Here is a 21845-nt window from a genome sequence, read left to right on the forward strand (position 1 = left end):
TGGGCTGGGCAGGGGACGTGTGCGGGAGGCGCACACCGTTGCCTTCAGCATCCAGGGGATCTGGGTCAGCTCACCTGCTGGTTTAGATGAAGGGCACGGATTGGACTCCTGCTGTTACGGCTCTGGCATTAGGGTGTGTAGAAAACACGTGCTTAACAGTTGGAAATGATTAGTAAGTGTTTAAATGACACCAAGCCAGAAAAATAAGTGCTTTTAGAAATCCTCAGGTCTTTTAAGAGAAATAGCTAATTCTCAAAGATCTTTTTGCATGTATAGACAGTAAAAACTCTCAGAGGAGTATCTGAAAAGTTGCTACATGTGTATGGCTGTTCTTGTAGTGTCCTGTGGCTGCACAGTAAGGACTAATCAGGGATCCTGGTTGTTGACATATGAAGAAGGGTGGAAAAAGCAATTGCTCAGGAATGTTCTGCAAGTGCTTGCTGGTGGGAGTGGATGGCAAAAAGTGTAAAGTCTTGCTAATTCTAAAGCTGTATCTAATGATACTGTCTTAAGAGTGACTTTGGAAAGAAATAGTACTTTATGCCCTTGAATATCCCGTTTATTTCTGCTAGCTCTGCTTACTCTTGTGCTCTGTTCCTCCAAAAGATTACAGTTCCTGTGTGTATCTAATAACCCGATTTTTGTGATTAAGCGTGATTGCCATGTGTGTCACAGGAGGTGTACAGTATTCAGCTGGGTTTATAAGGGCCAGGGTCAGTGTTAGCTCTAGAGAAGCTGGCTTTGGGGGGGAAATGCAGCCCTGGAGAGCAGCAGTGGGTTTGGAGCCGAGCTGCTGTGCGATGGGGATGGGGATGAGTTCCATCTGGCTGCCCGCAGCGCCCCCTGCCGACAGGCTGCGCCGCTGGCACGGGGCGAGCTCAGCCAAACCCAGCATCATCAGCAGGCTGGCACCTGGTGTCCCGCGGGTCCGGTCCAGCTTGGGCCGGCGAGACTGACTACATATAACTGGTTCCCCTCCGCCGCCCACCCCCTGCCTGGCTTTGTAAAGCGGTTATGAAACCCGTTGTTTCATGAGCATTCTTGAAGGGAATCACTGAAGGCAAGAGAGATAAGCTTGTTCTAACAGCTCTAACTAAAAAAAAAAAAAATGTTTATTAATCAGTTTACCTTGTTTGTTTTCAGCAACAGGTACGCAAGGTGAGGATGCAGCGGGGGGAAGGATCAGAAAGTTAAGTGTTGGGCAGTACGACAACGATGTCCCTGGGCAGGCGTCGTATGGCAGGTGTGGATGGATGAAGTCCCCTGCTGCTGACCAAGCTGTAAATCCAGCATCACCCACTCCTGCAGGAGAGATGAAGGAGGTAAACAATGAAGATTTTTTTCAGGAACTATTTATTGAAGTGAATGGCCAGCAAGGAGCCCATGTTAAGTGTCCAAGATCAGTGTGAAGCCATTGAACAGTTGCATCGTGGCCATAAGAACAAATGACTGTAGTCACCTCAGAAACGCAGCTCCATGTTTAAGGTTGTCCTGCTCTTGTCCTCTCTTGCATGTTTGCATATTTTGAGTGTTCCAAGATCTTTCTGCTGGAACAGTGGATCAGATTATATGAAACCTTCTGTAGACTGATGAAAAATATCCCACCGTGTTGTAGGGTGAAGTGGGAATTATCTCACTGTAATTTTGCTTTTTTGTGCCCTTTCTAGATGACTGTTGCACGTTACCAAGATGAAATAGATGGAGGAATCTTCTCCCCCACAAAAAATGGAAATGAAGCTGTTCCATCTACACCAGCTTTTCCCCTGTCACCAGAGACATCATATGGTAAGGCCTGTCTCTATTTATTTATTTTAATAGCACTATTAACATCTTAGCTGTTACTGAAGAGGAATTGTGCTTTTCCTTCTCTCCTAGTAAAAACACCTCCACTATACCATCAGCGGATTCCTTCCAGCCAAAAGGTCAGCAGCCCACCTGAGCTATACAGAACCAGTCCTGGTAAGATAACTCTGCTTCTTAAATAATTTGAAACTGATCTGTGTACGAAGGCAGCTAACACCAACATGGTTATTCCTTTATAAACAGGACATATACCTGATGAATTTAGACTTGTGCAAGTTGGAGAAATAGAGTTTAGCAGTACTGCTTTAGTTGTATCAAAAAGTAGTAAACAATGAAGAATTATCCAAGAAAGATCTAATGCCATTAGTTGCCAACAGGGCACCTCGTGTTCATGTTCAGTGTCCAGAACTGGTGCGGAGCAATGAGGCAGTTGCATCACTGCAATAAGAGGAAATGCAATTCGGTGTTTGAGGCTGTCCTGGTCACGCTGTCTGCATGTGTGTGTGCGTGGTTTCAGTGTTCCATGATCTTGCTGCTGGTATTTGATAATATCAAAATAGTACTGTCAGGAGAATTGAGTTCCTTATTATTTTTAGTAGGTTTTACCTTCATCGGAGGGAAGAAAGGTGATGTGCATGTTGCCGTCTTTCCAGGCAAGTGAAGCTGACAGTAGAGCTGGGCAGTAGCTATGCTCAAGTCAAGGAGATTCTTAATCAAAGGAGTGAAATGTTCTGGAAGGGTTTTTTGCCACAATACAGTATGTAAATGCAGAACTGTGGAAGAGTAGTTGGTAATAGATGATTACATGGTTAAAGATTTAAAGTGATCTAGCTATAAATTTTATTAATAAAGGATTCTTCTTTGAGGCCTTAACTCTTTGCTGCTAAAAATAGCAGTGAAGTATTGTTAGATGTCACTTTTTCTGTGCAAAATTATTTTAAAACATTAAATTAAAAAAGAAGAAAAGGTGTTTTGCTTGACTGCCTCAGAAAATGCTGGACATAAAAGGAAGCCAACATAGTTTATTTACAACCCAAATAAAAATCACAGACTTTCATTTAAATTGTACACATTAGAGGATATTCAGGCATTAATTTATGTGCATATATATAGTTTTATTGCTTAGGCTATCATTGTCTTAGGCAGGATCTTGATAGTAGTTTCCAATAAATTTGACGGTGGATTTTGATGCAATAGCTAGTGTGTTGTATTTTTAACTTGGAAAAACACTCTTCCCATTTAATTTACCTCATTTAGTAGTTACCAAAAGCAATCAACACAGAATAAAATTATCTTTAGTAATAAAGCAATCTTCTACCCAGGTCAAGACATCTCTTTATGGTTCAGTTGCTGTGGCTTTGCCCTTTACTCTCTCAACTCTTAAACAATTAGCGGTAGATATCCTCCTGAGGGCAGCCTCAGCAAATCAATTACGAGTTGCTTACATTGAGTTAATCTACTGAATGCTTTGTTGTTAAATGGCTTCTATACCTGTTGCTAAGAGTTAGGACTTGCCCTGGAAATTTTTTTTGCTTTTGGTGTATTTCTCTCTGTTTTGTCGGTGATTCTCCTGCTTAATTCCAAATGCTGTCATCTCTCAAATAATGGGTTTAGATACTCAGTTAATGAGACACTGAAAATAATACTCTAGCTTAGACCAAACCAGGTAATTTTCCCTTTGAATGCCCCTTTAAAAATGATGCTCAGGGTCTACTGAAGGCTACAGGTTGGGTGCTCAGCTCCCCATGTATTTGTTTTTAGCTGCAAACATAATGTGCTTTGACACGAAGGTTAGACACGAAGGTTAAAGGTGTATGAGGTGGGTCAGCTAGAGAACATGCAATGCCCCATTAGTGAGCATCTCTAAGAAATGTTAGCTGGGTCACTTTCTCACCAGAGCATAGAAACTTCTATTGCCAGAGACAGTATTAGAATCCTACTTGATATGTGGGGTTTTTTTTATTTTCTCTTTTTTCCCCCTTCACTATTCTACTTTATTTATTGCCTGCATCTACAATAAGTATCTGTCTGCCGTATTTACTTGCTTCTGTGTCTTCTGACTTTGGCAAGAAGTCTTCTCATTACTTTTGCTGCCAATCCCTAACTCACGGCCAGAGCAAGAGCATGGTGTTTTCTGTGTTGAATGAGGCCAAGAATCTGAAGGGAGCAGAAGTAGCTGTCCCCGTGGCTGAGGCTGCTCTAATGCACGTGCGACAAAGGCGAGTCTTATTTGCAAAAAAATATTACATCCCCAATTTTTAGTAGTTTCCTTTGCAGCTTTGCTCTTCCTTTAAATGCTTTCATGGGTTTTATTTTCATAAAAGTATGGAAACATACTGACTGAGCCAGAGATTCTCAACAAATTGAGGCCTTTGGAGTCATGGACTCTGGAGTCTTAATTTCTGCCATTAAGTTATTGTGCCTTTTGTCTCAGTTCAGATCACCCATGAATTCAAAATTGGTTTGTTCTGCATCTCAGCTTTGCTGCTTTTCGGCATTCCAGGTTAGCAGTTAGGATGCTGTAACACAGAGCTACCAGTTACCACGATAATTACTGCCTTATCCTCGCGCCCCCACTCTTCTGTAGGGAATAGCTTTAAGCACAGTTACCCCTTATCATATCAAGGCAGAACTACTGTAATGTTCTATAAAGTATAAATCTTAAAAGAACAATACGGTTTTTTGTATTCTGTGTTCAAGAATTACAATGTCATCCAGTCTTTATGTATGAAATGATAAAATTATCTGTTCTTTTGTAAGTTACTCTTGTTGTAAACTGTGTACCTTGTATCTTGAATGCATCCAATTCTGATTCTTTCTTTATTGACGTGAAAGGCACTATCTTCACTGAAGCCTGACGAAACCCTGTGCAAAATGGTGCTCTTGCTAGCCCTGGAAATCTTAGATTTTCATTCCAGGTGAAACCACTTTGTTATGGAAAATAGTCCATGTATCTGTCTGCATTAGCTATGCCATGCCTCTTCTTTCTCCCCATATGTTTCTTTTAAGACGTCCTGTCTATGCCAACTAGGAAGAGCAGGATTCCCTTCCAGAACCTTGTTCTTTCTCAGGTGGGAGCAAGTTTCCTGAGCCTGTGTTCAGGCATCCAGCACTGCTGCATCAGCACTGCTGCTCCGGTGACCGCTGGCTGCTGTGGTTTCATTGCCCTTCTTGCGTTAACATCGCTTTCAAGTAACACATCACCCACAGAGTTCATTCTGAATTATCTTTTGAAAGACACCTTGTTTCTTAAGACAAGCTCGAGCAGTCTGTAAATTGGCTAGTTTTACAAATAGCCACCAAAAAGCAGGCTCCAGATAGAGCTGTATTTTGGTTCTCAGGGTAACACAATAGCCGTTGTATGTCCCGCAGGAGAGTCCCACGCATCAGCCAAGGAACAGAAGCACTATTTGTAGGCCATTTTGAAGCTTATAAAGGCTCTCTTGTCTTAGACTGCATACAACTACTTGAATTCCCTTTGTATATAGAAGGAACAAAGAAACCATCGGGAGCTCTTTGCCAGAGGACTGAACTCTGGCTGACCATGGCAGCCACTCTCCCCCTCGGGCTGGACGCAAGGACTTGCCCCATCTTCAGCTCTGGCCAGGGCATAAACGGAGCTTTGCAGAGGACCTGCCTTCACAGACAGGTGCTGTCTTGCAGCAGAAGGCAGGGGTCCTTGGAACAAGGGAAGATTGTCTGTAATCCTTTATCCATGTACTGGCAAAGAGAAGACATGGTGCCCTGATTTTCCATCTTTTCTGACCAGCCTGAGTAAACTTGCGTAGGTCAAGCAGCACGTACGGCGGGATGACACCACTGCTGTTGTGCGAGGGATCGCAGAGCCTTCAAGCCTGCATAAGGGCTTGTCTTTTCATACCCACCGTGGAGCTCAGCCTAGATACCACACTCCTTGGGCAAGCTTGTGTTGTGTACGAGTTGCATCTTTTCTAAATGTTGTAAGAAGGTTGTCTTTTCTCCTCGTGCTGTCATGGAACTCTTCAAGATCAGACAGTGGCGTTATTTCCATGGTGTTTCTCCTGCAGGCTCTGTTTTTATGTGGCGGGCACATTGTAGTCCTACATCCCCCCCCCCCCCGACTAACAGGCTGACTCTGTTACAGCTCCCAGGAAGGGCAATGAGTGTTTCATAAGTCTCTCCAAAGGCAAAAGGACAGCCTAACAGATAGTCTCATTACTGCATAATTCTATCACTGATCATAATTTTATACTGTTGTAATTGCGTATTTGTTCCAGGATTGTAATTTTTTCCAGTCACTGAGTTGCAAGGGAAATGAAACATACTGCTTAATTGTACGATAAAAATAGTCAAGGTTCTGAACTGAAAATGCTTTCTGTGTATCGGGAGGGTTAGTAGTGTAGGGAATAAAAGGGATACTGATTTGTGAGAATGAAAAATTACCAGTGTATGATGTGCAAAAATTTCTCCACAGTATGAGAAATTTTCATACAATATTTATTTATACCTGCCTTTCTCTTCTCCCCTTAACTCTTTGTATAAGGTATACATATCCAAAGCAAGAGATAGGTATGGACATTTTCCAGGCATCTCAGGTTATTTGCTTAGAATATCAGTGCATCCACTTTGGTCGATGGTTATCACAAGCTCTGTCCTCCTGGAAACAAGGGGGCATTTTGGTTTTTGCTGCTGTTGTGATTTTGGGTTTGAGTTGTTTTGCAGTTGCTTTGTTTTTCTTTTGTTAGTTTTTTGGTTTTTTGTTCGCTTGTTTTAAACTTTGGCACTATAAATACGCAATAAAAATATACAAGTAGAGACCAGAAATGTATGATGTTTACTACAAGGCACCTAGATATGGCTTGTGTTATGTTTTTCATAGTCTTGAAACTGACTTTCACACGTTCATCTTGTGGCTAAAGGCACTGCTCGTCTCTACAATATTTTATGATGAAACAGATAGTGTTTCTTAGTTATGAGAAAACACACAATTTACTAGTGTGTACGAAGCCTCAGTAATGGGCTTCAGGCACAAGTAGAACAGGGCTCAGTTCTACTGTTGGGAGTTGACTGATGTGAACTTAGTCAGGCTTCCAGAAGGAGCATGTGGAATGCGGTAGAACAGAGCCCTAAATGTTCGGAGGCCACTTCTTGGCCATTGTAAACACTGAACTCAATATAATGTGCCAGGCTTTTTCTTTCTGGGTTACTGTTATTGACACATTCAGCTCAGTAAAACTCACCTTTATATACAAACTTTTTATTGCACAGAATTTGGAAATGACAGGATGTATTTTCAGGTCTTTACTGTCACAGACCTCGTTCCCTTTTGCGCCACTGATAACAAAACAGTTCTTAACATTCCTTCAAAATATAAATGTGGAAAATTTGTATCTTGTCTGGCCAGCAGAGAAAGAAGCAACGCTTGCTATCAGCGATTTCGGTCTGGTAATCCAAATTCACAGCACAGGTAATAATGTTCCATCTTGCGTGCCGAATAGATTAACGGTTCAATTTAATTTTCATCAATCCGAATGGTGGAAAGTATGTTGTAACAGAAGAACCAAACTGAAACTGAAAATACATTGAAATACTTGTAGATTATGCCTGATTTTAGTGAGAGATGCCAACCAAAATACTTGCAGTTTAAGTGTCTACCACTGAGCTGTTTGGTAATCAGCTTTAATTGAGCTCCCCCGCTCAGTTTGGCTAAGATTTTCAAGAGAGGTATTCTCCCAGTGCACATGGATTAACTTACGAAAGCTTTATTCTCTGGCTTAGAAATAAGAATGAAATTATTTCAGGATTAATCTATTTAGCTAGCTAAATGTGGACCATTTTTCTTTATAGCCATGTTACATATTTCTACATAAAATTTCCCAAAATCAGTATATATTTTAGCCACTCATTAAAAACTCGAACATGCTATTGATTCAAAGGAGTAAAGAATACAAATATACATACCTGAATATAAAAAGCTAGGGAGTGCCAAGTCCATGGAAGCTGGTATGTGATGAAGAAGCAGTGATTTTGCTGATATCTTTGGCTGATATGTTGAAGCTGGCAAAAGATGCCATTCTTGTTACTGAGTTTTCATAAGAAAGCTCATTGTCTATAGTATACCCTGTCTTGCATTGGTTTTGGATATTGTAGTCTGGCAAAATATTCCAGAACATGAATATATTTTGATTTGTAGCCAATGTCATATCTGATGACAGAATCAAATTTTTTTTTAATCCGGTGCTTATGGCAAGACAAAGGTATTTCATGGTAAAATGTTCCTAAGGCCCCATGAGCTAAATTTCTGCAAGGGGCGGGGTTTGGTGTGACCTACAGGTTGAGCACGAGACAAATTCACGTGCTACAGATGGGCATGGAAAATACGTTGACTTCAGGAACTAGCAGAACACATGATCTAGTGCACATGCAATTCTGTGTGCATCTGCTCTGTAATTCTGTGGGATCTAAAAAAAAAAAAAAGGATGGTTAGGTGCTTTAGCTGTTACATTGAAGAGATGTTCAGTGAAGTTAGTCACTGTCTCCTTTTCTTCCCACACTCACTTTTGGAGCAGGATTTCCATCTGGGTGGAAACACTGCAACTGCTGATCAGGATGAGCTTTAAGCTGTGTCCTGCCCCGTTAAAACTGCATTGGAGAATGAATCACTTACTGATTTGAAAAAACTTCTGGTTTATGCCGTGTGTTTCACCTCCTCTGAAAGTATTCATGTTGATATTTTTTTTTCTTGGTTTTACTGGATGACTTTTCATTCTGTGTGGGGAAAGTGCTGACTGATAAGGAAATACAAGAATTGAGCCTGTCCCCCTAAAAAGGGGAAGGTAACAGCCCTCTCCGAGGCCAGTTAGCGCTGTCTGCATTATCCGCTTGAACCAAGACACTGCTGAACAGTTAGTGTGGAGCCTTCTGCATAAAATACCGGACATGAATTAACTTTTCTCACAGGAGAAAGAGTGGTGAGGACCCTAAATGTAGAAACGACTCATTTTATCCTCAAGTCAGATGTTGAACTATGTTAAAAGAATGGTAGATCTTGCGAAGAAAATGCTGTCCTGTAGGAATTCGTGTGTAATAAAGTTTTTAGCTCTGGACATTAAAGTCTTTTATATGTTACAAGTCTTCCATCAATGGTAGCTCAACAGATCCGACTGCTCCTCGATCCCACACTAACACCATTAAAGCAATTAATTGCTGGTAGGTTCTCCTTCAAGAAGACTCACCCCGTAGACTTATCCCCTTATTTTGGGGCACCTCACTTTAATCCAGGCTGTCTACTCTTCGTCTGGACTTGACTCACTTTTTAAAGCACTGTGAATTTAAAATGAGATGACTGCCTTTGTTCGAAAGAGTTATTAACTGAGAAAGCCTGGAACGAGCAGCAACACCTTTGTGCTTTGCCTTACGGTCCACTGGAAGCTCCTCACTGCGTATCTTGGCAGTTGACGGCCACACAATATTAAGGCTTTGATTCTGTTTTCAAAGCCCACATTGCAGGGGCTCCTGAGCTCTTCAAAGCCTGCCTGGCCATCAGTAGCCTTGAGTGCCCGACGTGGCGGGGCTGTACCGCAGCGATGGAAGCGCCTGCCACCAAAGTAAGGCTTCATATTTAGGACAGATGCTTTTTAACAGGTGGCCCACAAGCGTAGAATTTACTCACAGTGTATGACAGAATGACCTCAAACCTTGTGGCACTTTCAACAAATTATAAAGCACACTGCGTCTGTGTGGTTTTCCTGCATAACAAAACATTTGAAGGGGAAAACCCCCCAAAATATAAGAGAAAATTGCAGGGGTAGGTCCTGAGCTTTGTGCATTTTGACTTAACGCATTTATGTTATGAAATGCTTCAGTGGTGACTGCAAAATAAACATGAGATGGACCAATGAACCCTCGTAATTTGAAATAGCCGTTAGAAATATGTGGGCAATTTGAGAATTTAGCAACGTTTCAAAATGACACAAAAAAGCTCGTGACGTGTTAATCTGTGTTTGCTGTGCACTGTCAGCGTTCACAACTGAAGCACACAAATAAGCTACTAATAGATGTACTAAATGTACTGATGAGTTACAGTAACAACTTGGATAAAATAAGTGGCCCCCTGCTTTTCTGACATTTCAGAAAGCAAAAAACCAGTATGCTAGGGAATGCAGAGTCACTTTGTTCATTCTGAGAAGTGGAGATGTTTATCAAGTGATGGGTACCAAGTTTTTGGAGTATCGCTTTCAGTATATTCCTGTTCTCTGCAAAAATGAAGTTTTGCTTAAGATACTTGCTGTCATAGTAAATTGCACCCAGTTTGTATGGTGAGTGCGTGCTTTCTCCCTTTTTCTCTCTGTTCAACATTTCGCAAAAACAATTGTGTGTTCTGGGAGATGCTCATTGACAGTTTCCTCTGTACACAGATGAAATGGTGCTTCATTTTGTTGTATTTATTGAACTACATAGGTATTTAACCCAACAGACGCTTACAATAAACAATTAACAATTCTGATATAAGTATTGGATTTAACATTAACCCTTATTGTCTGCACATGGCTTACTTATTTTCAAAAAGCCTTGAAAAATCACACAATTCCTTTAATAGCCTTTGGAACTGTCAGTTTGCTTTTGTTTCTTTTTGCCTCCTGCCCTCTTCCGCCATGCCCTGCTCTGAAAACCTGATACATGAGTTTTCTCTTGTATGTGTATACTTTTTTCCCAAGTGACTTTAGGATTCCTGAGGGGCTGCAGGTATGCTGAATTTCTTCCCCTCCATTCCCAGAAGGTTTGGCACCAACTTAGTACTTGGAGAGAATTCCTGGAGAGGAGAAAACCTCGGCATGCGCGTGTCTCTGTCTCTGTCTGTGTGTGTGTGTTGGGGGAGAAACAGCAGGAAGGAAGCTGGGGAGGAGTGGAGTTGCTGTGGCTGGCGCTGGGGGATGTGATGAAGGTATGTTAAGAAAAACTAGTAAAGAAAGCAGAATAGATTCTTGGATTTTGGGTTGGTTGTTGGTTGTTTTTTTTTCCCCAGTCCTTCATCAAACACTGTGTTAAAAGCACAAACTCTAAACAGTGTGTAAATAAAATGAAGTCTGACAAGTACTGCATCTATAGCATTTAATGAAAAGCAATGTGAAGCAATCTTGAGTATTTCAGGCGCACTGCTAGTTTGTGCCCACAGTTGTCACTGTTTTTTCTGAATATTCTCAGCTTGTGTCAGTGCTCTCACACTGTTTTGAGGATTTGTCCAGAGAGCTTCAAGAATAAAGTAAATGAAAATGAAATTATTTGTTGGGAGGTTATAAAACAACCATGAAGATAAGGTAATGCTGTAGGTGAGATGTTCTGGATCTGTGGGATAGTCGTTGGGATCCTTGAATTGATCTGTGTACCAGATAAACTCTGGGAAATAAAAATTATAATAGAAAGATTATATGGACTTCTTTCTGAGAAGATGAAATTGTACCATGCAAGTTTTATCACTTTCAAAAAGCCTGAAAAACTTTGTGAATTCTTATTAATCTTTTATTATATTCAGATTTTTGTTTACATTGTTTTTTCTTTGAAGGTAAGTAGGGAACAAGTTAATGAAATTGAAAAGAGGGTTAAGGGAACATTCATTCAGATGTCTTTAATTACTGGAGCCAAGCTGAGCTTTTATTTGCATAGATTTACCCACCAGTATCAGAAAGTTGAATCCTATAAATGACCCTAAAGTTCATATTGTGTTAATTTTTTTTTAAATGTTTTAATGCAAAAATTGGTATAAATGATGTCAAAAAACTGAAAAGGTTTGTTTTTCCTGAGCACTCAAGGACCCCTCTGAATGGAGCATAGAGAACAGACGCAGCTCCTAGTTTCCTAAGGTGGGTTGCATTAGATTATAGCTTCATTCCACGCTTGGTCACAGCGAAATGTTAGCCAAAAATTAGCAAAATACTTATTGTTCTGGAGAACAGTGGGAGTATTTTAAAAATAACTTGAGAATACACATCAGTTGTGGCTTGCTTTTTTCATTGTTGTTATTTCAATGCTTTCATATCAGGTCGAAAGAGAGTCTATTATTCATACCTTTCAGTTCAGGGATTCTGAAGGGTCCCTGCTGGTTGTAATTTTCTGCAGACTGATTTGTTGCCAGTTGAAAGATGACATACTCGGAGCCTTGATAAAACCTCCAGGCTATGCATAACATATACATAAACTGCCCATTTTCATGGAAGCTGGGACCTGTGTAAGTAAGAGGGAGCTCATACTGCACACGTCCCTTCAAGTTATGAGGTCAAGCTCCAACATCGTATGAAACAGCAAAGTGTAATGTTAAAGAAAATGTTTCTGCTGTGCTTAGATCTCATTTCTTTTACCTTGCCATTTATTTCTGTCTGAGTAGCAGCCTAGCAATTTGAAAACTCTGCCTGCCTGTGTTCAATTGCTACAAATATTCTGGCAATGAATTTATTATAAAGGATGTTTGAAAAAGAAGACAAAGTTTAAGAAAACACTAGAAAACAAAACAAGGAATGCTGAATATGTTCAGAGTATGTCCTCTATAAGCAGTATTGGTTCTAGAAATTTCATTGCAATTTTTGCTCTGTCAGGGAGCACACTAGCCAGTCTGTTTGGATCATTGCTAAGCACCAGAGTCAGCTCACCACATAGATGCACTGTGAGACTTGTAAAAACCTGCCTGTCAAAGAACTGTTTCCAGGTGTCACTCAGGAAATTAATGCGTCAGGGTAAAAGGCCCAGGTGTCGCTGGGAGAGAGTACCAGAGCAAGGGAGTGTTAGCACTGATGGTCCCATCTCCGGCACTTTACAGGCTGAGGAATCCTCCTGTCCTCCTCCCGCCCATGCTGAGGGCTGTTCAGTTCAGCATCGCAGCCAGCAAAGTAAATATTCTGACTTTAGTGCAGTGACATTACGTGTGACCCCTCAGGTCTTGCCAGGTCTGCACAGTCACGCTGTTAAAGCCAGTGGCATTTGTAAGCGCGATTCTCTTCTCCATTTTGCACCAGCTGAACCTAGGTGTTTTGTAAATCACATTTAGCAGGAGGAAGAGCTTTTTCCATGTGAATTTAATAGCCACTGAGAGTACCTGTATGTTACGGGAGAGGTCCAAGGTCATCTCCCTCTCCTGTGTGATTATCAGCAGGGCTTGAGCCGGGCTTTCCTATGCAAGTTTGAAAACTGTGGTGCTTTTGAGCCAAATTTCTTTTTTTTTTTGCTTAGTTCATACACGTTACTATGTGATAGAAGTTGGAATCATGGGTAGAGCAGGCTCCTCACAGGAGGAAAACTTGTACGCAGATCTGAAGCCTGATTTGGAGGAAGTCTTGTGAACAGGGTGCAGGGTAACAGGCAAGCTCTGTTAGAATACTGGAGGTCTGTAGGTGTGAAACTGCTGTAAAAATACTCCTCTGGTCTGGAATTGTCATGTTAGCATAAAGCACCCCTTGTTCGGTGTTTGTAACCTAGCCTTAGGTGATTCTTCCTAAGCTTGCATTTCCCATCCATTCCATGGCAAATCCAGGCTAGTGCCCCGAGGCTGTGCATTCTGTTTGGCAGCAGCACATCTGCAAGTGCCACCCTGTAGCTCCAGCCTTCCTGCAGCTCCAGTCCCAAGGCTTTCTTTCTTGAGAGAAAGCAGTAGCACTATGTTGTATTTATTTATTTAAGGGGGTTTTATATTGACCTGCCAAGATAACTGATTGTATTTGGAATATACGCCTTGTAGCTGGAAAGATGATGGCATTTCCAATGGTGCTGAACACAGGTTTTTGTCATTTTCACTGTTTATCCATGAAAGCTTATAATTTCTAAAATTCAGGCGATAAACAGTGTAATTCTGAGCTTGTAAATGACAAAAAAAATGATTTATACAATCAAATTATTACACAGGAGAACCTGTGTTTTTATAAACCTTCAGTGTTGTAACTTTCAATCATGGTCCAATAGCAGATGTGCCTCTTCAGTTAAACTTGAAATACACCCTGGTAATACGCTGGGAGGGGGTTGATTTTGGTTGGTTTTTTCTATTTTTTTTTTCCCCTCTTTAAGAACCAGTGAAAAATTGATTACTTGAGAGTTTCTGAAGCACTGTTTTAGAGAGTTTGGTTTCTATTTTTCCCTTTCAGTGGGGGAAAAAAAAGTCATGCATTTCCCCACATGAATCTGCTGTTTGGCCAAATAACTATGCATGTATTCATTGAAGTGTATATGAGTAATATGTTGCATATGTATTAAAAAGAGAACCTGAAGCTGAGAAGCAGTCTTAGTGTGCGTAAGACTAATTGTTGTTTGTTCTGAAGATGGAACAGGTAGGCCAGTGGCAGAACGTCATTGGCAGTTGAACAGAAGCACCAGACTGGGTGAGCAGCCTGGCAGGTGGGGGCTGTTCTTGCATGTACCTGTTGATGCTAGTTAGCAGTGCACATGGGCAGCATGCATTTTTGAGATGCTACTCGTCTTTTTGTCTGGAAAACCTTAAATTACCAAAAATTCATGGGAACAACTACTTCCCTTGCTATGGTTACATGAAACAACCTTAATGCCTGTGATGTGACAGGGTAATCCATGTAGTCGGATGGAAGGCTGATGGAGAAGAAAGCTCCAAAAAACTGAGGTACAGCTGGGAGCACAGCTTTTCAAAACTTAAAGTCTTAAAATGATCCTGGGTTTGGGTGCCTGGGTGTCTGCTGCATCCACAAGTCAAAGATGTCCTGTAATTTCAGAATTACGGACCTGCCGATGATGAGTAAGGAAGTAGAGGAGATAGGTATTCAGTCCCACTGTGGTGTTTACAGTCCAAAGGCCATATTGGTCTGTGGTTTTCTTTCAACATGCTGTTCTCCCCTCTGTTAATTCTCTTCATGTTTATTCCTTCTTTCAGAAAAACAGAGAACTAAAATTAGTCTTGTGTTTTTCTAAACCTGTGTTGGGCATGTTCTCTCATGAAGCCATTCGTATTCAGGCACCTAGGAGAGAAAATCTCAAACACACCGTCACTTGAGATTGACTCTCACATTGTTGTCATGCGTGGGGGAAGCAGGGCGCTGTATGCCATTCCTTTGTGGATTGTGGGGTTTGCTGAATTTGCTCCTGAGGGCCTCGGCTAGGCACCCTCCCACAGGGTTTGCTGTTGGAGGGGGGTGCATGCTACGATTCAAGCCCTGCATTTTAAGCTACTTTGATGAGACGTTATGTGATGGTTCTACTGAAAGTGGGAATCTCGTGCACTTGGTCTAGGAGAGCTGCACACAGGTCTGGCAATGTGAGGGAATACTACCGCCCAGGCGGGGATGGAGGATCTGGTCCTTGCCTCTGTGCCATGCCTGGCACAGCCATGAAACCCATTCTCCTTCCCAAATAACAGACCTTCTCTTTGGGGGTGGCATTAGCTCACAAATTGCATTCACCTAAACCCAACCAGCTCCTCACCTGAGGCATCCAACACCCCCCTCCCCTTCCTAACTTCTTACTCCTGGATTTTGCTATGCAGGAACATTTCAGTCTAGCCCTTTATATCTCCTGGCTTTATAGTTTCAGGTTTTTGTATTTTTATTTTATTTTCCTTCCCTGGATCTCATCTCAGCTGTTTGAAACTTTGAGCTTGTGACAGGACTGACAAAAGGCAAGTTTTTCTGTCAAGCACCTTTTGTTTTGTCATTGCAAGTGTTGGTGGCAGAGAGATGTCGTGACGAACGGCCCCCTGAGTAAAATCGAACCTGATTGTTAGAAAGCTTCAGGGAGGAAATAACAACTCTCTTAACAAAGGGTGAATCTGATAAAGCGTTGACAAAACTCTCAAGTATATCAAAGATTTTCGTTGCCTGGTTTCTGCTTGCATTACATTCATACGTTATTTTGGAAATGAGCCCTTTCCCGCGGAACCCAGCCTGCCCGTGGTACTGCAGACCTGTGTTCAGCGTGGCAGTCGTTGGCCTCTTCACATTTAGCAGGCATCAATGGCCGAACAAGGAAGCTTTCAGCACTTGGAAGTCAGGAAGGAAACAGGACAGCCAAAGCTTTCCTGTGATTACAGTGCTTTTTATGCCAAGCCAGGAGCGCTTTCGGTGCCGAGCCATTTTCTCTAATAACTGTTGTTTATAGGCATTTGAAGACCGGGTTCGACTACATGTGTCTCTGCCAGGAAGCACCCAAAGCAAAGGGAAAGTGTGACTGTGCAGTAAACGCACGGGAGCCCGCGGCGGCAGCGCTGGCTGTCGCGCCGCGGGGCCGGGCTGTCCCCAGGGCTCGCCGGAGGGCCGCGGTGCATCGCGGCGGGGGCGCTCTGGGCGCAGCCGCTGTGGAACGGCTCAGTGGGAGCAGCGGCTACGGCGAGAACCGGTGGCAGGAGCGAATATTGTTATTGAGGAATAGTATGCTTTAGTTTAGCTTTTGTTCTGTGGAGAAAGCGAAATTCTGGTCCGTTTGCCAGTCCTCCGCTCGGTGTAGCTGAGCGCTACCGGACGCGTTCCGGACGCAGGGGCAGTTTGCCGCTGGGACTCTGACAGTCTGACAGGAAAGAGTTAAACGGGCCCGTTGGTTTCTGGCCGTATCGAGCCATTTCCTGCAGCCACCGGCGGGGAGAGCCCGGTGCCCTGGGGCGCGGGGGACGGTCTGAGGGGAGAGCGCGCTGCGCGCCCCGGCGGCTCCGCTCGCCTTGCCGAGCCGCGCTGAGCGGGGCCGAGCGGGGCCGGAGCGGCTCACACGTGGGGGAAGGAGCCGGGGAGCGAGTCAGCCCCGGCCCGGAGCGCTGCGCCCGCGGGGCCGCTGGGCTTTTGGCCACGGTGCAGAAATCGCTTCAGTCACCTCTTGGTTCGGTGTCCTGGAAGGCGCCGGCAGAAACGGCGCTGCGAGGTCAGGTGAAGCGGAGACAGACACACACATAGAGGCGTCTGCTTCAAACCCAAACAACCCCAAAGAAACAAAACCCCCTAAAATCCTCTAACAAAAAACTCACCCCCCCAAAAAACCCCCACAACAAACCAAAACAAAAAATACCAAAAGAACAAAGCAAAAAAAACAACCCAAAACAAACAAACAAACAAAACTGAAAGCAAACAAAAAACCAAGAAAGAACAAAAATGAAAGCAAACAACTCAAGAAAAAAAGTAAATGAAAGCAAAAAAAAAAAAACCACGAAAAAAGCAAAGAAAACCAAACAAAAAAAGCAAAAGCCCCAGAAAGCACAAAACAAAAAAAACCCAAACCCACAAAAAAAACCTACAAAAAAGCCCCCCAAAAAACACAGAGCAAGAAAACCCAAAACAAAACAAAACCAAACAAAAAAATCCCACCCCAAACCACAAAGAACTTCCCACCCAAACAAATAAAAAAAAACCCCCACAACAAAAATCGCCACCCCAGCGCTGCGGCTGCCGCGCTGGAGACGAGTGGCAGGCGCCGGGCGGGGGCGGGGGCTGTGGCTGCAGGGGGAGGCGGGGCTGCGGGGAGGGCGGGGCCGGGGCTGCGGGGGGAGGCGGGGCTTCGGGGGGGCTGGGGCTGCGAGTGGGCGGGGCCGGGGCTGCGGGGGGCTGTGCGGCGGGAGGGCCGGTGCCGAGCCCCGGGGCGGCCCGCGGGGCTGCTGGGCTTCCGTGCGCGGCGCCCGGAGCCAACAAAGATTTCTCTCAGGCCGCGCTGCAGGAGCGAGGTGCCCGTATGGCTTCCGTAGGTAGGCGTCCATAGGTAGGCTCCCGGAGGCCTGCGCGCCCGCTTTCGCTGTTTTTTCGGGGTTTTTTTTGTGCGTTTTCTGTAATTGTTTCGCGGATCTTGCGCTTGAGTGGCTGCGCGCCGTTTGCGCGCCTCCGGCTGCGCGGCGAGGAGCGGGGAAGGCGAGGGCGGGGCGATGCCGGGCGGGCGCCTGTGCCGGCCCGCGGCTGCCCGCTGTTGGTACTTTCTGCGGTCGGCGGCGGGGGCAGCGGGCCGGCGGGACAGCGGGGCCGGGGCAGGCCCGGTTCCACCGAGGGGGAGCCGCGGCTTTCGGCGGGTGGTGCCGCGGGCTGTGCCGGGGCTGCTGCGCTCTCCTCCCGCGAGGAGCTGTGGGGGATGCGAGGCAGGCGTCACACCTCCTGCCCAAAGCGTGACAAACAGACTTCGTCAAACACTCGGCCTTCCCTGAGGGAGGAATATCGTGTCGTTTCCCTGCTTGCTCGCTGGTGAGCCGAGCGGTGGCTGCGGCCCTGGTGCCGGAGAGCGGCTCCCGTCCGGTCACCTATTCTTGCTTTTTTACTTCAGATCTGAATTTTGCACCAAAATCGGGCGCGGGCAGGCGCAGCCGGGGCAGGGCGCAGGGCGCATCCCGGTGCCGGCAGCGGGTGCTGGTGTGGGAGCCACAGCCCGAAGCAGGGACCCACCGGGTCATGATTCCCAAGAGACAGATAAAGAACACGCCGTAGCTGCGCTCCGCAGGCTGGCTGCGTGATGCTGAACAACCCTGAAGATAAACGGAGCTGCGTTTGGGTTTACCTGGTTTAATTCCGGGTGGTTAAGAGCAAAGCTCCGTGCCTGGCCTGGCAGTAGCAGCGGTGCCGCTCGCAGCCACAGCGCCAGCCTGGCACGAGGGTCACGTTTGGGCAGGGGGTCTGGCAGTTGGAGGGCCAGACCGAAGTGAGGTGGAAGTGAGATTGGTCAGTGGCAGCCCAAGCAGTGCCTTGGTGGCTTCCAGCCCTCCTGCGTGCCAGCAGCTGGGCCTCCCCACCACCCTGCCGGCACCTGGGAACTGAGCTGAGGCAGGGCAAGAGAGCTCAGGCTGCTCTGCTCACTCTGGGAAAAGTAGATGGGATCGTACCATGACGTTGGAGATTTCATTTGGGAGTCTTGAGTGCTTGCTGTCCATGACTGCTGGAACGTCAGCCCCAGGCTCAGTGCCGCCTTCGTTTGCTCAGGATTTGCTCCAGCTTGCCCCCCTTGCCCCCGTGGCTTTGGCTTTGCAGTGGAACTGTCAGGAGACGTGAGTTGCATTTTCCAGTTTGGGACAGGCAACTTGGACCTGCATCTCCCATGCTCAAGCAGTTGCAATACCAAGCAAGCTGCAGCGTGAAGGGTGGACGTTCCGTCCTCTTTTTGAGAGAGAAAATTTCCTTTCTCCAAAGGTGCTTGGTGTTTCAGGGCATTCTGCCTGAAAAAGTATTACTGTTCATTTTGAAGGTACTAATTTACACACTTCTGATTCCCAGTGGCTTTTTTCCCCCCTCTAAAACTATTGCAGTTTAGTTTATAACTTGGTGAAAATTGTTGTATTCAGCAGTGGGAATATCTGAAATTCCAGGATGAGATAAACCACAATAAAAATGGAATTGGTTGTCTCTAAAGCCACTTAACTAATTTGTTGTGAAAACCTGGTTGTGGGCATGTTAATAATTAGATTATAATTGTTTTGTTGGATTTGGTTTTGTTCATCACTGAATGATCTGCTGTACTGAAAGACTGAACAGTAGTGCTCTTGTTGATGTGTTACAGACCGACAGTGGCTCTCTTCTAAAAGAATGTTTTAATAAATGTTACATTTTATGTTTGCATGTGACCCGGATGGCTTGAGGAGATGCCTCCGCAGCTGATTTGCATTCCTAAGACAGCAAAGCTATGCTTAAAGTCAATAGCAGAGCATCTGCAAGATCTTTTAAAATACATGAGAAGACATGTGCAACTCATTGCTCCAATCCCTGGGGAAGTTTCTTTGTTGTTTTTTTCCCTGGTATTATTTGGGAAAATAAAACAAATTGGTATAAGGAAGCCCTTCAGAAAGGCGTGATAAGGATTTTACTGCTTTGAAGATGCTGTATTGCAAATCCTATTCAGCAAATATGACTTAGTTGTGTTTTGGTCATTTTGAATGAGCGTGTGATACCAGGCATCTGTGAAATGGCGTAAGGCTCAGTCAGTGGGACAGGTATTTCCTCAGTAGAAAAGAAGCCAGATAGTAAGATCTTCAGGGCAGGGGCTGTGGATGGAGGAAAGTGTGGTCTTGTAAATCATCCTTTTGATGCTTATCCCTGTGCAGACGGGGGCAGAGGGTAAGTGCAATTAATTCCCTGATCCTAGGGTTGCCTGGGGATAAGCTGACCCCTGGCATAGCTTCAGAGGCTGCATTTGTTTTTAACTGGCAGGAGCCTCTGTGGGCTGTTACAGGAGCTAGAAGTTGCCGGAACACAGGAATGTCCCAGTGTGCGCCCACTCTTGTCATGCATCTTGCCAGCAGGAATCTCCCATGGGAATGGTGGAGTGCCTGCCTTGCACACCCGGTGCTTTGCTGGGGAGGGCTGCTGTGCCTGGGGTGTTTCCTCAAGGGGCTACATGGATCATTTACAGCCCTATTTAGGCATAAGGCAAGAAAATTTTTTATTTTTTTAAATCCTAAATACATTTGAGAGATTCCCAAAACACAGCAAATGCTTTCTGAATGCACACAGTAACTACATGAAGTTAGAAACCTTCAGTACTGCAGTGCAGTTGACTTATTTGCTAGCAGTTTGGGTTCTGACTGTTGAATGTGTTATTTCTTCTACCAAATAAACGCCTCTGAGAAGTGCTTTACCACCTCTTCAGATCTGTCGTTTTATTTCCCGGCTCGTCAGCCACCAGGTTGTTGTGTTTTTGGGAAGAGCCAAGCACGTTATGCATACTCTACCAAGACCCTTCCTGGTGTTCTGTAATGAAGCCGCTGAAGCTGACCTTCCTAGGTCAGTGTGAGGATGCTAGAGTCATCATCCTCACAGCTTCTCCAGCTTCAGCCCGACTACGTGGTTACTTGCAAAGAGAGCTGATCCACTGAAACAGGCATTAGCAGAATCTCTGAGCAATAGGAGTTTTGTCCTTTTCTTCACAAGCGTGAAAAAAACCTGCTATACCTGTTCACTGTTGGTGGGACGGCGGGTGCCCCGTGTTGATGGTACATGATTTTGGCTTATGACATGGTTCTCCTTCTGAAAGAAGGTAGGCAGTTGTGGAGAAGAGTTTGTGGATGTGCATAAAACACAGCAGATTCCAGGCCAACAGGTAAACTCCCTGTTCCATCTATAGAAAGAAAACCCAACAAAAAAATGCCAAAATTAAACCCCCCTCTTTTTACCCCTTAGCTGCATGCCCTTTTTTCTGTCAGTGTGTTAGACTAGTGGTCACCCAAGTGGGATGTATGCACCCCAGGTGGTGCACAGGATAGTCCATTGGCATGTGGGAAGAAACCATTAAAACTTAAATACACATATATGGGGGACACGTGTTCAAAAATTTCTTACTGATGGGCTATGCAACGAAGAAAGTTTAGAGGTTGCTGTCTTAGACGCTTCTGTGTGATGAAATTAGTGTTAGCATGGAAAGATGGAAATGGTGTTTGGGAAGCAGCTCTGGGGGTGTGCAGCCCAGCCTGTGACTCAGGACTGTGACAAGTAATGGACCTTGCTCTGCCTGCGTTGGGAAGCCCCTTCCTGATGGAGGTTCCACCACAGCCCTGGTTAACCTCTTTGTATTGCACTGCCTGCAGTGACGAGGCTCTTTTTGATTTCTAGTGAGAAATGTCTGGTAAGGTTTCAGTGTGGTTCAGTGAAGCAGAATCATTTGTATGGACATAAACCATTATTTTAAGTTCTCATATTTTCTTAAGAAAATTTTCTTACGAATTGATAATACCCAGTTGAGGGAGGAAGAGTTAACCTGAGCAAAAAAAAAAGGGTCTTTAGTTGGCATACCTTCGTTTTGCTGTTTAAAGTGAAGTAAAAAGCAAAATCATGAAAAGAAGATAAAAACTGTGTTAGTAAAACTGTGTTAGTATTTTAGGATTATTTATTTTTGCTAAATAAATTAGAGTTCTGAAGAAATGCTGGGGAAAGCAGAGCTTCCGTTGCTGTAACGAAAGCCAGTAAAATAGCTGGCTAATCTTAGAGTATAAAATCCTATTTATTTATAAAATATACTTGTAAATAAATTGGTGCAGATTTTCATGCTTCCTCAGAGCTCTGTGGCAGTGGAGACTTCATACAGCTGGGTGACTGCGGGGGGGCGAATAACAGGGTGCTGGTTTAGCATTGGGTTGCTGCAGGTTTTTTTGGGGAGATTGCTGGAATGACAGCAAGCAA

At 44.4% G+C, this 21845-nt stretch overlaps 1 protein-coding gene across 13 annotated transcripts in view; it reads left to right on the forward strand.

Annotated features, from left to right (window-relative positions):
- TNS3 (tensin 3) overlaps positions 1 to 21845 on the forward strand; it is a 281293-nt gene that overhangs the window by 228606 nt on the left and 30842 nt on the right. For all 13 annotated transcript variants that reach the window (XM_056338690.1, XM_056338693.1, XM_056338703.1 and 10 more), the window contains 3 exons: positions 1144 to 1322; positions 1668 to 1785; positions 1876 to 1959. In XM_056338690.1, the coding sequence (XP_056194665.1) occupies positions 1144 to 1322; positions 1668 to 1785; positions 1876 to 1959 (381 nt within the window). The remainder of the gene's footprint in view (positions 1 to 1143; positions 1323 to 1667; positions 1786 to 1875; positions 1960 to 21845) is intronic.

The sequence above is a fragment of the Falco biarmicus genome, chromosome 4 (genome assembly GCF_023638135.1).
Source record: "Falco biarmicus isolate bFalBia1 chromosome 4, bFalBia1.pri, whole genome shotgun sequence".
Lineage (NCBI taxonomy): Eukaryota > Metazoa > Chordata > Aves > Falconiformes > Falconidae > Falco > Falco biarmicus.